This window comes from Epinephelus fuscoguttatus, linkage group LG4 (genome assembly GCF_011397635.1).
Source record: "Epinephelus fuscoguttatus linkage group LG4, E.fuscoguttatus.final_Chr_v1".
NCBI classification, from domain to species: Eukaryota; Metazoa; Chordata; class Actinopteri; order Perciformes; family Serranidae; genus Epinephelus; species Epinephelus fuscoguttatus.
In genome coordinates, this window is record NC_064755.1 from 8,315,915 (window position 1) to 8,329,187 (window position 13,273).

The 13,273-nt window shown below is 42.0% G+C and overlaps 1 protein-coding gene across 1 annotated transcript in view; it reads right to left on the reverse strand.

Moving 5' to 3' along the window:
- The window catches only part of znf423 (zinc finger protein 423), a 183,281-nt gene that overhangs the window by 81,005 nt on the left and 89,003 nt on the right, over window positions 1–13,273 (reverse strand). Inside the window, exons 12-18 of the mRNA XM_049575066.1 lie at window positions 11,885–12,424; window positions 11,546–11,696; window positions 10,700–11,257; window positions 9,865–10,049; window positions 8,982–9,403; window positions 8,446–8,659; window positions 6,839–6,923 (exon numbers count right to left, since the gene is read on the reverse strand). Coding sequence (XP_049431023.1) covers window positions 6,839–6,923; window positions 8,446–8,659; window positions 8,982–9,403; window positions 9,865–10,049; window positions 10,700–11,257; window positions 11,546–11,696; window positions 11,885–12,424 — 2,155 coding nt within the window. The remainder of the gene's footprint in view (window positions 1–6,838; window positions 6,924–8,445; window positions 8,660–8,981; window positions 9,404–9,864; window positions 10,050–10,699; window positions 11,258–11,545; window positions 11,697–11,884; window positions 12,425–13,273) is intronic.

Consider the following 13,273-nt stretch of genomic DNA (forward strand, 5'->3'; position numbering starts at 1 on the left):
GAATCATTTAATTGGGCCGCAGACACACAGACATGAGTGTGGTGCTGTTTTCTTTTTTTAATGTCAATTTAGCTGATCTGACTGGGCAGCTCCACATGCAGAGATAAAAACCCTGAAGTTTACTGTCATCCTTCTTCTTCAGTGCCGCCCTCCACCACCCTCAGCTCTGCCTCTTTCTCTTTTTTTCTGTCGTCTCTCATCTCTCCGCTAACCCCCCTCGCATCTTCTCCTTCCATGGAGTCCCTCCCCCCCAAGTGTGCCCAGCCAAAAACACAAATAAATACTTTCTACATTCTCTTCTCATCTCCACTTCTTCAAGCCCTCCCTCCCCTTCCCACCTCCTCAGCAGTGTTGGGGGCTAGAAAAAGCAAATGCACACAGCTCTGTGATCACACACACATACACATACACACACACACTCACACACACACAAATACACGCACACATACAGGTGGGATATGCCCCCAACCCACACACAAGAACACACACCAGACACGCTACAAAAATCTGGAAAGACTGAATTTTTCTTTGTACACACACACACACACACACACACACACAGAGTAGAAGCCGACCGCTAACTATTCACTGTTAGTAAAAAACAAACCAAAAACATGTATAACTACACATACTATTCCATAAAATACATGTTATAATTTATGGATTTTTTAAATGTAATTTCTTCATATTACATTGTATTTACATGCACATACAGGATGTGTACTGTACTTGCCCTTAGGCTTTTGTCTCACACACAAAAGCACCAAAAAAAAATTCTCAAATGGCAAGCTGGTACCCGAGGCAAAAATGGATAACTCCATTTCTCTCTCTCTTTTTCTCCTCAGTGTGTGGGAGATGGACTGAGGCTGTGTGTCAGTGAATGTGCGTGCATGTATGTGTGTGTTTAAAAATGTGAAGTATGGGCACTACCAGTGTACCAGCATTATTCAATTAAAATGTGACATGTGTACATGTTGAAGCAACAAGCCAGGAAAAGTCAATACTGGAGATCAATTCAAGTTAGCGTTAGCTACTTAGCTTCAGCCAAGCCACATCATCATTAACTGACCACAAGCACAACACTGTATAAGCACAGAGCAGTACAGACTGCCTACAGATAAGTGCTGCCTGGCATTACATGACAACACCTTGTAAAGCCATGTAATAGATTCAGAGCCAGTGTAGGCAAAATCTGCCAAAATGGTGAACAAGCCAACAGGGACAGATATTCAACTGTTCATTTCCTTGTACCCCTTCAACCTTTTTGCATGATTTCTCTTTCTCTCCTATCTTTCTTCTCTTCTCTCAGTCTCTTCCTCTCTCCATGTCTGCCTCCAGAGCAGAACATTGACCACATGGTGTTTTAATTAACTTGTGTGCTGTGTTGGAGCCAAGGCTAGCAGGAACACACACTGGTTGTGACTATACCATCACAGTAAAGCAGAAACTGGCCTGGCAAACAGTGGCATACAGCAGCATTATGGTCTTCTATTTAAATGTTAAGTCTTTAACGTGTGTGTAGTGCAGACTTTCAGTTGAATATAATATAATAATTAGAAGTGATTTCTATGCTATTAATGTCACACCATACAGTCAATGTGGCAGACATTAGGATTTATAGACGACCAGATTCATACTTGTATTTAAGGTTTCTACTAAAATATGTTTACATGCTTACATGGTCAAAAAACACTTTTTCCTAATACTGTTTGTGCTTGAACACCTGTATTCACCCTCTGTCTGAGATGCCCCGTCTAGCACCCAACTCTTAAAGCCCCCCGTCTGCAAAAACCCAGTCTGCTCTGATTGGTCAGTGTTTCCAGGTCCTCTGTATCTGAGCATCTCTGCACCTTCAGTGCAGCCAAGAATGACTGTAATGGTGTATAGCGGCACTTTTTACAGTGAAATTTCCCCAATTCAAGCTTCTAAATATGACCAGACATGTTCCAGCAGAAATATGATATGAAATCATAGATAAATCTGCAACATCAGTGACCAACATTACATGTTTCCCTGACATTAGCATGTAGCTGTATGGAGGTTAGCACTGTACTTGCAGCTGGAGAGTTAATGTAGCGGTGTATAGCAACACGTTGTACAGTGAAAAATATCCAATAAAAGCTTTTAAACAAAGCTTTTAAACTGAACAAACCTCCTTCACTGTATATATGTCAAAAATATGGAAAGCATAATAGATCCCCTTTGAGTTTGATTTGGATTTTATTTTGAACATGGTAAATTAACGTGATTTGTTATTTGTTATTCTGTTATTCTATCATTCTATATCATTCTTATTCTGTTAGCTCATGAGCAAGCATCCAGACATTCATGAAAAGACATTCAGAGAGTGCCACTTGCGCCATTTCTAAAAATAACTGCTGCTGGCAGGTTGGAAAAATGGTGCCTGAATATATCATAGGGCTTTTATTTTATTAAATGTGGAGATAAATCACTTAGGAGTAAAATAGAAAAGTAACAAAAATGGTAAATTAAAATAAACAACTGCTCCAAGTAGGTAACAATAATACTGCCTTTGACACAAATTATAAGCGATAAATAGTAACTATGTTTTGGTGAAAAATGTGCTGAGCAGTGATGCTTGTTATGATTCCTCCTCAGCGCTACACGGATTCCTCTCTAGACTTCTCACTTTGACCCTCTCTTCCTCTACCTGCCTGAATGCTGTCTCTCTTTCTCTTCCTGACAGCATAATTAACAGGACCGTGGGGTGCTCCATGTATTACCCATGGAGCAATGTGACAATCACATTACTGGACTCGATAAGCCAATAGCAAACTCCCTCCTCACTGCTCTCTCAACCAGTTGAAACATGTCGTGGTCATTGACTGGATGGGAGGCAGGCAAACCTCTTCACATTTAATGGTTTTTTTTGGATTTTATTCTTCGTGTACATTTTTCAGTGACATCCAGACAGGCAGACAGGCAGAGAGGTAGTCTAATGCCTTAGGGTATTTCACTGAATCATGTGAGAATATCAGAAGTGGCACAAGCACACCTACCAGTGGTAGAGTTATTGAATGTGAGTCAGAGCTGATGATAACGTGTGCATGTGTCCTGATGAGACAGGCTGTGACACCTTCCCAAAGGTGATAAAGGGGGGTGTTGTCAAATTAAAAAGAGGATTAAGGAGAGTTTGAGAACTGTATGAGCAGAAGGAAAGAGTAGAGAGATAACACTTTCACACCAGCACATATTGTGCCTCTGATAGGACCTTGTCTTGTACCCAGAAACACCATATCCAAATCGTCAGCCAGCTGACACCGACTACATTTGGTTTAATCATATTAAATACAGTTTAACAGAGACATTAAACTTCTGAGCTTCATGACTGAGCATTTGTGACAGAAGACACGTTTAATCGAGAAAAGAACAGTTTAAGAAAATGAAAGGCCTGCATTCAAAGAGAGAAATGAAAGATGCTAGATAAATGAACATCTTCTTTTTGATCTTGTGATTTTCCAACCACCAATGCTTTTACACCAAATAAAGACCTTTCTCTGAAGTATTTTCTCCTGTCTTCCTGGTGTGGGGGTGGGTAGAGTTGTAGGAAATGTTAATAATAGGAACTGGGCAAGCTCTTAAAAATAATCTGCCTCAATTTCATAATTAATCTGTGCTAGGTTTTCACACAATTAGCACGTTAATTAACCCAAAAGTGCCACCACTGTGTGCGGATGCGCGCGCGTGTGTGTGTGTGTGTGTGGGGGGGGATCCAGGAAAACGAGAAAAAGACAGAGTGTGAGACAGAAGCAAAATAGAATGAGGATCTATCAGACAGGGAGGCGAAACGAGATGACACTGGGAGAAATGGCAGAATGACTGGCAGGGTTCTCGGGGTGGAGGAACGGAGGTGAGATGCAAGATGTGGAAGGAGATCAAAAAAGGTAGGAAGCAGGGAAACGAGAAGGTTGGAGGGACACGAGAAGGAAAGAAAAGGGAAGAATGAAAGGGAATTGTTTCCACAACGCAGTGAAGAGCGAAGCACAGAGACAGAGAGGAACAGTAGGTAAAAGATGGTAGAAACTATACTTAGTGTGTGTTCTTTCATGTGTGCATGTGTGGGAGAGTTTGTCCCTGTATCTGTGAATCTGTGATTGTGTGTGTGAGACTGAGAGTGTATGACGATGTGTGGGAGTGTGTGTGTGTGCATGGTCTATGGGGGAAGGAGGTAAAAGTTACTCCAGCTGTACTTCTGTTTCAACTCTCTCTCTCTCCTAACGTCTCCAGACATTACTAGACGACTCAGAGCGATGTCAGCACTCACACACACACACATACACCCACACAGTCTCTCTACCTCAGTTTCATACACACACACCTCAGAGTACATCGGTGTCTCTGGGATTGCCTGTCATGTCTGGCAAGAGGGGCTGAGGGTGGGGTGGGGGGTGCAGAGCGTTTGTTCCCCAGAACAACTCGCAGGTCCACCTCGTTAATCTCCATGACGACAGAGATGCTAAGGCAGCAAATTAGTAGCAAGCAGAAAAAAACTGTCACAGGGGAAGCTCATAAAAGAACATAGACTCCTAACTACAGAGGTAGTTTTAAGTTAAACACACACACACACACACACACACTCACACACACTCACACACACTCAACTTATAATAGGTGCACTCACAAACAATTTCATATAACCTTTTCTGAGCCCTTAAGAGGCGATAATGGGCCCAAAATGATGAAGCTTACCTCACTACTGTGGCTCTGGCTGTCTCCTAATTATTCTGTTTCATGCAAAACCAGCTGGCCAGATGAATAAAAATGAATACGTGTATGCTGCAATGTCTTTGTCATACATATTGGAACATACATTGTAATGCATTTGTTTTTGGTCATGCACTACATCGTTCCAGGAGTTCAACTGTATTATCAGGTGATGTCAATGTTTTTTTGTCTTAAGCCCTGTCTACACATATACAGATATTTTTGGAAATGTATATTTTTCTTTACCTTGTCTACACTCGTCTACACACAAAAATACTTTCAGGTCATTGTAACTAAGATTTTTTAAAAAGCCTTGTAAGGTGCAGATTTTTCTGGTCAGAATGTGTCGACATGTAACAAGGAGCGTTTGAGAAACAATGACTTCAGGAAATATAAAAAATAAATAAATGAAACTTGCACATGTTCACTACCGCAGTGCCTGTTCTGTTTTTTTTTCTGCTGCTTTTCATCCTTTGTAGACAATTCCAATGCTTACGTATTAGGCACTCTTTATACCTGTAATTACAACAGGAATCATATGACTGTAGCCTGAGAGCACAAATAAAACATTTTGTATAACATCCTGTATTACAAAATGTTGGCAGTGTAATGGCACACAGAGATCATGGTGTGGTGCGAGTTCAGTGCAACGAAAAATAAAATCCAAATGCATAAGCATATGTCTGTTTGATTTATCTTGAACAGACAGTAGCGCAAGTGTTTAAGACAGACAAAATCCTCTTGTTGGGGACCGAGGGCATTTTGTCCACTGTCAACTTTGATAACAATTCTCACTACAAAAGGTAAGGAAATTTCAAACACTTCTGCATTACACGGCACCAACACAGAACAAATACTCTCCCAAGACGTAAAAGGCCACAACAGGCTATAAAACTGAAAAGCATCTCTTTTGATATGAAATTTAAAATACCAAAACCCATCCTGCAATGAAAAAATAAAACTTGTGCATTAGGAAAAGTGTTAAACAGAGTTTCTCCATAGCTATATTTTAGTATGCAAAGCACCCAAAAATGTATCATCTCAGTAATTCGCACATCTCAGTGATGCCGTTGAATGAGCATAAGTATGTTGGATGTGTTTTCTGTTCACATACCCTACAACTCTGGAGCAATGCCAAAACACCGTCAGGCAGAGCCGGTGTTTCATTTGCACTTACCATAAAGTGACTGAGTCGCATGTCAAAGTGCATGTTGTGCTAACGTAAGCATATGTTACTAACAGTGTAGGCTACAGCTAAAAGTCTCCAGGTGGAACTTGCGCTTGTGAACTTTGGTTCCATGGTACATCCATAAGTCTACATACACGTGTATTCTGTGTGTAGGTGAGTGCACCGAACCGTGACCCCATTACTGTGATGATTTGATATGGAATCCCGAACTGTTACAGCCCAACAAAATATGTCTTTAGTCATACTCCTACAACCTCACTCCTATGAATCCAGTACAATGGCAATAACCACAATACAACAGTGCTACATGGTACACGGCTTTATCTACCTATATTAAAATGATGGGTAATTTCAAGTCTCCTCAGTGTCAACTCACCACACCTGAAACAGCATCAGAGCATCACATGCTATGACGTGTTTAACTCCATCCAGGCCAAGCTATAACACTCACATTAAGTAATGAATAGCCATGTGTTACATTGGGAGTGATCAGATGTAACTTGTCGCTTTAGCTCCTAAAAGGTTTCTTTTGTTTACATTCAGTGTATAAAGTTTTATCTGTAATGTCGACTGTTTTCTAAATCTAGTTTTCCAACCCTCAGAGGTGTAGCCAAGTGGTAAATTGCACAACAGCTGGTCCAGGCAGACAACAAGTCAAAAAGAGCTCTTCATTTCACCTGTCTGTCTTCCATCTCTGTGTGTGTCTGTGAGTGTCTTGCTCTAGTTAACAGCTGCGTCTGCTTGTGTTTGAAATGTAAAAGGTGTGGGAAGAACACAGTTGCAATAGTTGTGTTGTTCAACCATAAGAAAAAAAAAGGAGACGAGACATTCACAGAAATGCAATATCAGAGCAGACTCACACTCACTCACACAAACACTTCAGAATATAACACAAACAGAGTGGAAGAGCTGCGCCTCACTCACCGATCATGTGATTGGCGACATGAATCTGGATCTCCCTTTCTGTCTCAAACGTCATTTGGCATTTAATACACTGGTAGGTCTTTTTCTGTAAGATAAAAACACAGAAACACCAAAAAACATTATTTCATGTGAAAATAAAAACACATTAAGACTATACTATGAAATCAGGAAAGTAATATCACATTTCATTACGAAAAATAAAGCAATGTTTACCATTTTTTGGGGGAAAAAAGTCTTTTATAGACAAATGTAGACCTCTTAAATTATTTTTGTTGATTAGAAAAGCATATTGTAGTCATAGTAACAACCAAGCATAAGAAAATGTATATGAAAAATTGAATTGCACTCTTTCCTTTTTTGCTCTCAACCCTCAATATGCAACGCATGAGAACCCAACATAGTCTCACACTAATCAAGCAACACTGAAAGTCCAACGGAGACTTGGTGAAAGGCGGACTAAGTATGCAGACACACACATGCACACACACGCAGAATAAGACCTCTGCAGAAAAAGACAGACAGCAATTAATAAAGGAGGTAGTGAACAGGAAAAAGATTAAGGGAAGAAGAAGAAATAAGACAGAAACAGAGGGAACGAGTGTAGAAGAAAAGAGGACAAGAGAGGAAGAAAGGGATGCAAAAAGAGCCACAGAAACAAGGGTGAGAGACACAGAAACAAAGAGACAGAGAAGCAGAGGCTCTGCTTATCCATTCATAGCACACAGCGATCACTCATGCACAAACACATACAAAATACACAAAGGCCCCACTTCCACTATCTCTCTGCTGCTTCAGCTTGCTACACACACACACACACACACTCAGAAATCCTACTTTGTCTGCTTTGTGCTGTTAGACTAAGCAGAAACAAAGGTGCAGGTAAGACAGAGGGTCCCTGGGAACTGCCTCTAACACACACATACACACACACACACACACACACACACACACACACACACACACACACACACAGACATGCTCACTTGCAAGTACACACTCTCACACACATAGACACGCGGCAAGTCCCGGGGAGCCTGACTGTCAATATCAAGTAGAGCGAACAGCTCCCACAATGCCTCAGCACGCCCCAGCCGCAGGACCCAGTGGGGCTCAGCTGACACACACCGACATACACACAAGCGTATGTATGCAAGCTACAGACACAAAGGCAGCAGCACACACCGACACTTCTCTCTCTCTTACACACACATACACACACACACACACACCCCAACACTCATGCAAACATACAGTTCAGCAGGATTGTTGAGTCTCCTACACCCCTGGAAATGTCTCCACCTGTTAAATGCTACTTTTCTTATTTACATTCATTTCAAATACAGACCTTGTAATATATATTGTGTCATGTTTTGCTGCACTCTCAGTCCTTTAAAGTTTTGTTAATGTACAACAGAGATGTTAATGTTTAAAATGCAAACCTGATTCTAGTTATCAGTATTTGAGAAGATACTTTTTTGTCAAAACTATTCACATTACCAAACTTTATCCTCATCTGAGTAAAACGCAATATTAAAGAAAGCTTTACCCAACAGTTTCCGTAAAAGCATGTATCTTTCTGTCTTTCTGTCTTAGTCTTAGTGTCTCACCTTAGGTGCAGGTGAAGCCTCAGACTTCTTTCCTGCTGTGCTGGTTTCAGGGCTGACCTCAGGATGATCTGTCTGGACGTGACTCTCCAAGTCCTCCACGCTTTCGAACTTTACCCCACACTCTGGACACCTCAGCCCAGCCATGGCCTTCTCTCCCTGCGTGTCCCCAGGTGTGGCAGCTCCTCCCTGGCTCGGGCTCTGGCCATTTGTGCCCCTGATTAGATTGAACATTTGATTTGGTTTAGCTGGTTTCATTAATCAAAACTGCTGCAAAACAACAATTTCCTTTTGCTTGTCCCATCTCAGTTAAACCCTGTAACTGTGATAGATAGGGACAAGCAAATCCAAGCCTCAAAAATCCTCAGTCCATAGTAGGAACAGTCAGTTCCCCAATTCAACCCAGCAATTCCATGTTACATGTGTAAGAGGGGCTTCAGTTTTAAAGTCTAAGTTATCTATTGTTATCTATTGTGGACTGAAGTGTGTCTATATCAACACAGACCATTATCCACAGGGCTCATAAATTGGTTACCAACCTGCTCATGCAGCCAGCACAGAGGCCATAAGGCAGGCCGTTGACATCCAGCTTCACAAGCTCCCCTTTGTTCTTGAACTCCTTGAGGCAGAAGGCGCATTTATACATCTTATGCTGCTGCAGCTGCCCGTTAGGGGATGAAGAAGCTGAACCGCTCCCTCCTCCGACTCCTCCATTCCCACCTCCTCCTCCAGCTCCTCCAAGCGCAGAACCAGTGGAGAGCTTCTGCATGTGGAAGGTGCCGTGGATCTTCAGCTCCAGGGTGGAGGTGACGGTCTGCATGCAGACGACGCAGCGGAAGCCGGTGAGGGAGTTGCGCAGGTCGGGGTGCATCTGGCAATGCTCTATAAACTCCTCCTCACTCTGCAGGGGCATCTTACAGATTCGACAAGTACCTGTGTCCAGGCTCTTACTGTGGGTCACCTGCAGAGAGGAAATACACACAGAAAGTAGGAACATAATGATGTACAAAGTGGAGAGTAATAATGCCTTTTGTCAAAGTATAGAAGCTGTTATTATAATAGCTGACTGTAGCTGCATTACACAATACATTTTTTGAATGTTTTTGTGGTGCAGCACAAATTGCCTCTCTTAGGACAATTTAACATTCTAAATTCAAAGCAGCCAAAAAAGTTTCAGGATCAAAAGACAGATACGCAGACAGAAAGCAACAACAAAGTAACACAAGAGAGAACCAAAAAAATGTGTGTCTACACAGATGGCTGTGTTGTTGATATACCTGTGAGGGTATCCACTGAATGTCTTTGTTCCCTACATATAAACCTTAAAATTACATACAGAGACATATATACCTCAAAAGGCATGTCCATGGCCATATAGACTGCATATATATGCAGGCTGGAAAGTAGTTAATGTAAAAGTACCTTGTGTTCAGTGAGGGTTAGCAGAGAGGGAAAACGCTCGCCACATATCGGACACATGTAGTGTTTGGCGGGGCCGCGATGCGTCTGGGCGTGCTCACGAAGACCATTCTCAGAGAAGAAAGTTCTGGAGCATACATTGCACTTGTGGTTCCCCTTGATGAAGTCTGCCTTCTTCTTTCGAGAACCTGGTATATGAAATTACTTTTACCATCATCAAAATATTTTATATACAGTATAAACTGTAAAATTATAATTGAAAGCTTAGTTCTAATTTTTTCTAGTGGGGTTGTATGGGGTACCAATCCATAGGCAGTGTATTACATACAGATAATGTCGGGACGCCCTGGGATTGGACAAGTGAAAGGAGTGCCAACATGAAAGCTAAGCAATGTACTGCTGTGAACAGGGGACAGCAGCAAAACATATTTTAGCCAACTAAAAAAAAAAAAAGAAAAAAAAAAGAGTTCCACCAAAAAGATCAGTAACAGTTTGAGTGTACGCTATATTGAGAGTATTTTTCTTTCTGTCTGATGTTAAGTTAAAGTGAAAATATTCTAAATATAGTGTACACTTCCAACTGATGTTGATTTTTTAGGTCAGACCTTTTTTTAGGTGGCTAAGATACATTTTGTTGCTGACGCTTCCACAGCAGTACATCTCTTAGCCTTCGTGTCTTACTGCTTACTACTAGAGGTGTGCTGTCTGACATCTGCTGAATGTGATACACTGATACACTCATACATTACCCTTTCAAAAGATCCTAATTATCCTTTTAAAAGATGAAATTACAAAAATCCTTCAAAACAAGCAGCTGATAATTGAAAACAGATCTTACCAGCATCATCTTCTCCCGGTCGGATGTTGTGGTCACGCAGCCGGTGGTTCTGCAGAAGCGACTCCATGGTGTAGGCCGCTCCGCAAATATCACAGGCGTACATGGGCTCCGAATTGTCCAGCTCCTCCTCACCTCCGCTTGCCTCGTGGCTGTTGGCTGTATCTCCTCCCTGTCCGGCTCCTCCTCCCACAACTGCGCTCTTCAGCAACATGTTCTGCAGGTCAGCCTGCTCAGCCGCCGCCACAGTTGCTCTTTCAACGCCTCCTGCGCCTCCATTGCCACCACTTGCTCCCACTCGCTTTGAGGACTGCGCCAGCCCATTGGGTGTCCCGTTTTGACTCCCACCGCTCCCTGCACCACTTCCATTGCCAGTGATGTTTCCACCATCAAAGATGCAGTGCTTCTCCCTCAGGTGTCTCTCTAGTAGCGAGATGGCTTGGAAAGCTTTGCCGCAGAAACGACACGTGAACTTCTTGCTGTGTGTGGTGATGTGGCACTGGAGCTCCACCTCTGTTCCAAATGTCTCACCACAGAAGATGCACTTCCGGGGCTTGAGTCCTGCAAGGCAGAAGTTAGGTTAAGATATGCAGACTGAAGCTTATTTTACTCTACAAGACTGCTGTCAAGTAAACACTGTGCCGACACAAGATCTTCATTTTCTGGTCTTTTTCTATTTCTTCTGTTTCTTGTTTGGTTTTCTTCGGTAAATGTTGACTTTTATTTGTCTTTATTACATTCTCTTCTTATTTAGTATCACCAACATGATTACTATGCATTTCTTCCAGATAGTCAGATGTACTTCACTAATGAAACTTGGCCCATGATCCCTCGAAAGACATTCTGTACCTGCTCCGAGCCCCCCTGGGAGGCCTGACCTCTGGCCCAGGTGGTTATGCTTAACATGGATCTGAAGATCCGACTCCTTCCTGAAGTCCCAGGCACAGGCTGTGCAGCGAAACAGCTTCTTCTCATTGCTATGCTTCACTGCCAAATGCACCTAAATGGCAGAAGGTGGACAAAAAGAAGCAATCAAAGTTGGTTAATTTTTATGGTTGTTTGACTAAGGTATTCATTTTAAAAACCATATAGCTCACAAAGTCATGCGCTTTTGTGAGTATTCTTTATAAAGAAAATTTTAAAAAGGAGAAGAAGTAACACCAAAATGAAGGAGGCTTTCTCATTCACCTGTATGGAGACCTTGGAGTCAAACACCTCCTGGCAGAGAGTGCAGTGGTACAGAACAAATGTGTGCATGTCCAGCAGGTGTTTCTGCAGGTCATCCACTGAGGAGAATTGCTTATCGCAGCTCTCACACACATACTGTGTCGACGTGGTGGTGTAGTGCACTGTCAGGTGTTGAAGCAATGCCTCCTGGGATTCAAAGTCCTCCTTGTTGCACTGGGGGCAGGACTGGCGCCTCAGTAGCATCTCCAGGTGTGACTTAAGGTGGGCCTGGAAACCCTCGAAGCTGGAAAATCGTAGGTCGCACTGGTTGCACGGGTAGTCCCCATTACTCCCCATGGAGGGGGTGGAGTCCCCTCCCAGTCTGTGACGTTTCGGGGAGGAGATCTCTACGTCGGAGGAGGCGGGGCTTAGGTCGGCAACCTTTGCCTGCCGTTTGTTGTTAGCCAACGGGATGTTCTTGTGGTTCTCCTTTATGTGCTTGGTGAGCTTGAGGAGTGAGCCGAAGATAGGAGAATTGGTGCAGTAAGGGCAGGAGTAAACCTGTACGTGAACAATAACTCTTTACTCTTTTAAGATTATTGTACAATTGAAAAAATACTGTTATTTCATTCTTGAAGAGTAACAGAGTAGATGGGATAGATATGGAATCAGGGCTGGGCAATATATGGATATTAGACTGAAATCGTGACACGAGACTAGATACTGTCTTTGATTTTGGAAACTGTAATATGTAAGTGTTTTCTTTTCCTGGTTTTAAAGGCCGAATTACAGTAAAGTGATCTAATTTCTGCCCTTACCACACTGTTCTAGCTTTTCCATTAATTGCTTTTACCTCAGTCAATATATCTACCTTACTGATCACTATTTACCAAAAATCTAGTTGTGTATATAATGTGTGAAACGAGAATAGTCAGCCTAATTAAATTGTTGCAATATCAATATCAAAATACTTGGTAATAAATATCACATTTAATTTTTTCCATAGTGCCAAGCCCTAATTTGGTAAGAGGATGAGAAAGTGAGAGGGAGAGTCATCATCATAACTTCACAAGTTCAGATAGGATAGACTGAGTATTCACAGAGTTGTGGGATCTGTGTCTGAAATTTTGCCAGTCAAATCTGCATTAAATAAAAGTTGGGAACGAGGAAGCAGTAGGTAATAAAAGATTTGATTTGAATCAACTACAGACCAGACCAGCTGTTACCCGCAGTAACTGTAGACTCATTAATCGCAGGCTGAGCTCAGAAAGTATTTCATACAACAAAATTATCAAGGATCTTTCATCTAAATTTACATGAGCAATATGCTTCATTTAACGCTTCATTGGGCTCATGACAGAGTAGAGAAAACCATCTAATTAAATGGAAACCAGCTTATTACTCATCAGC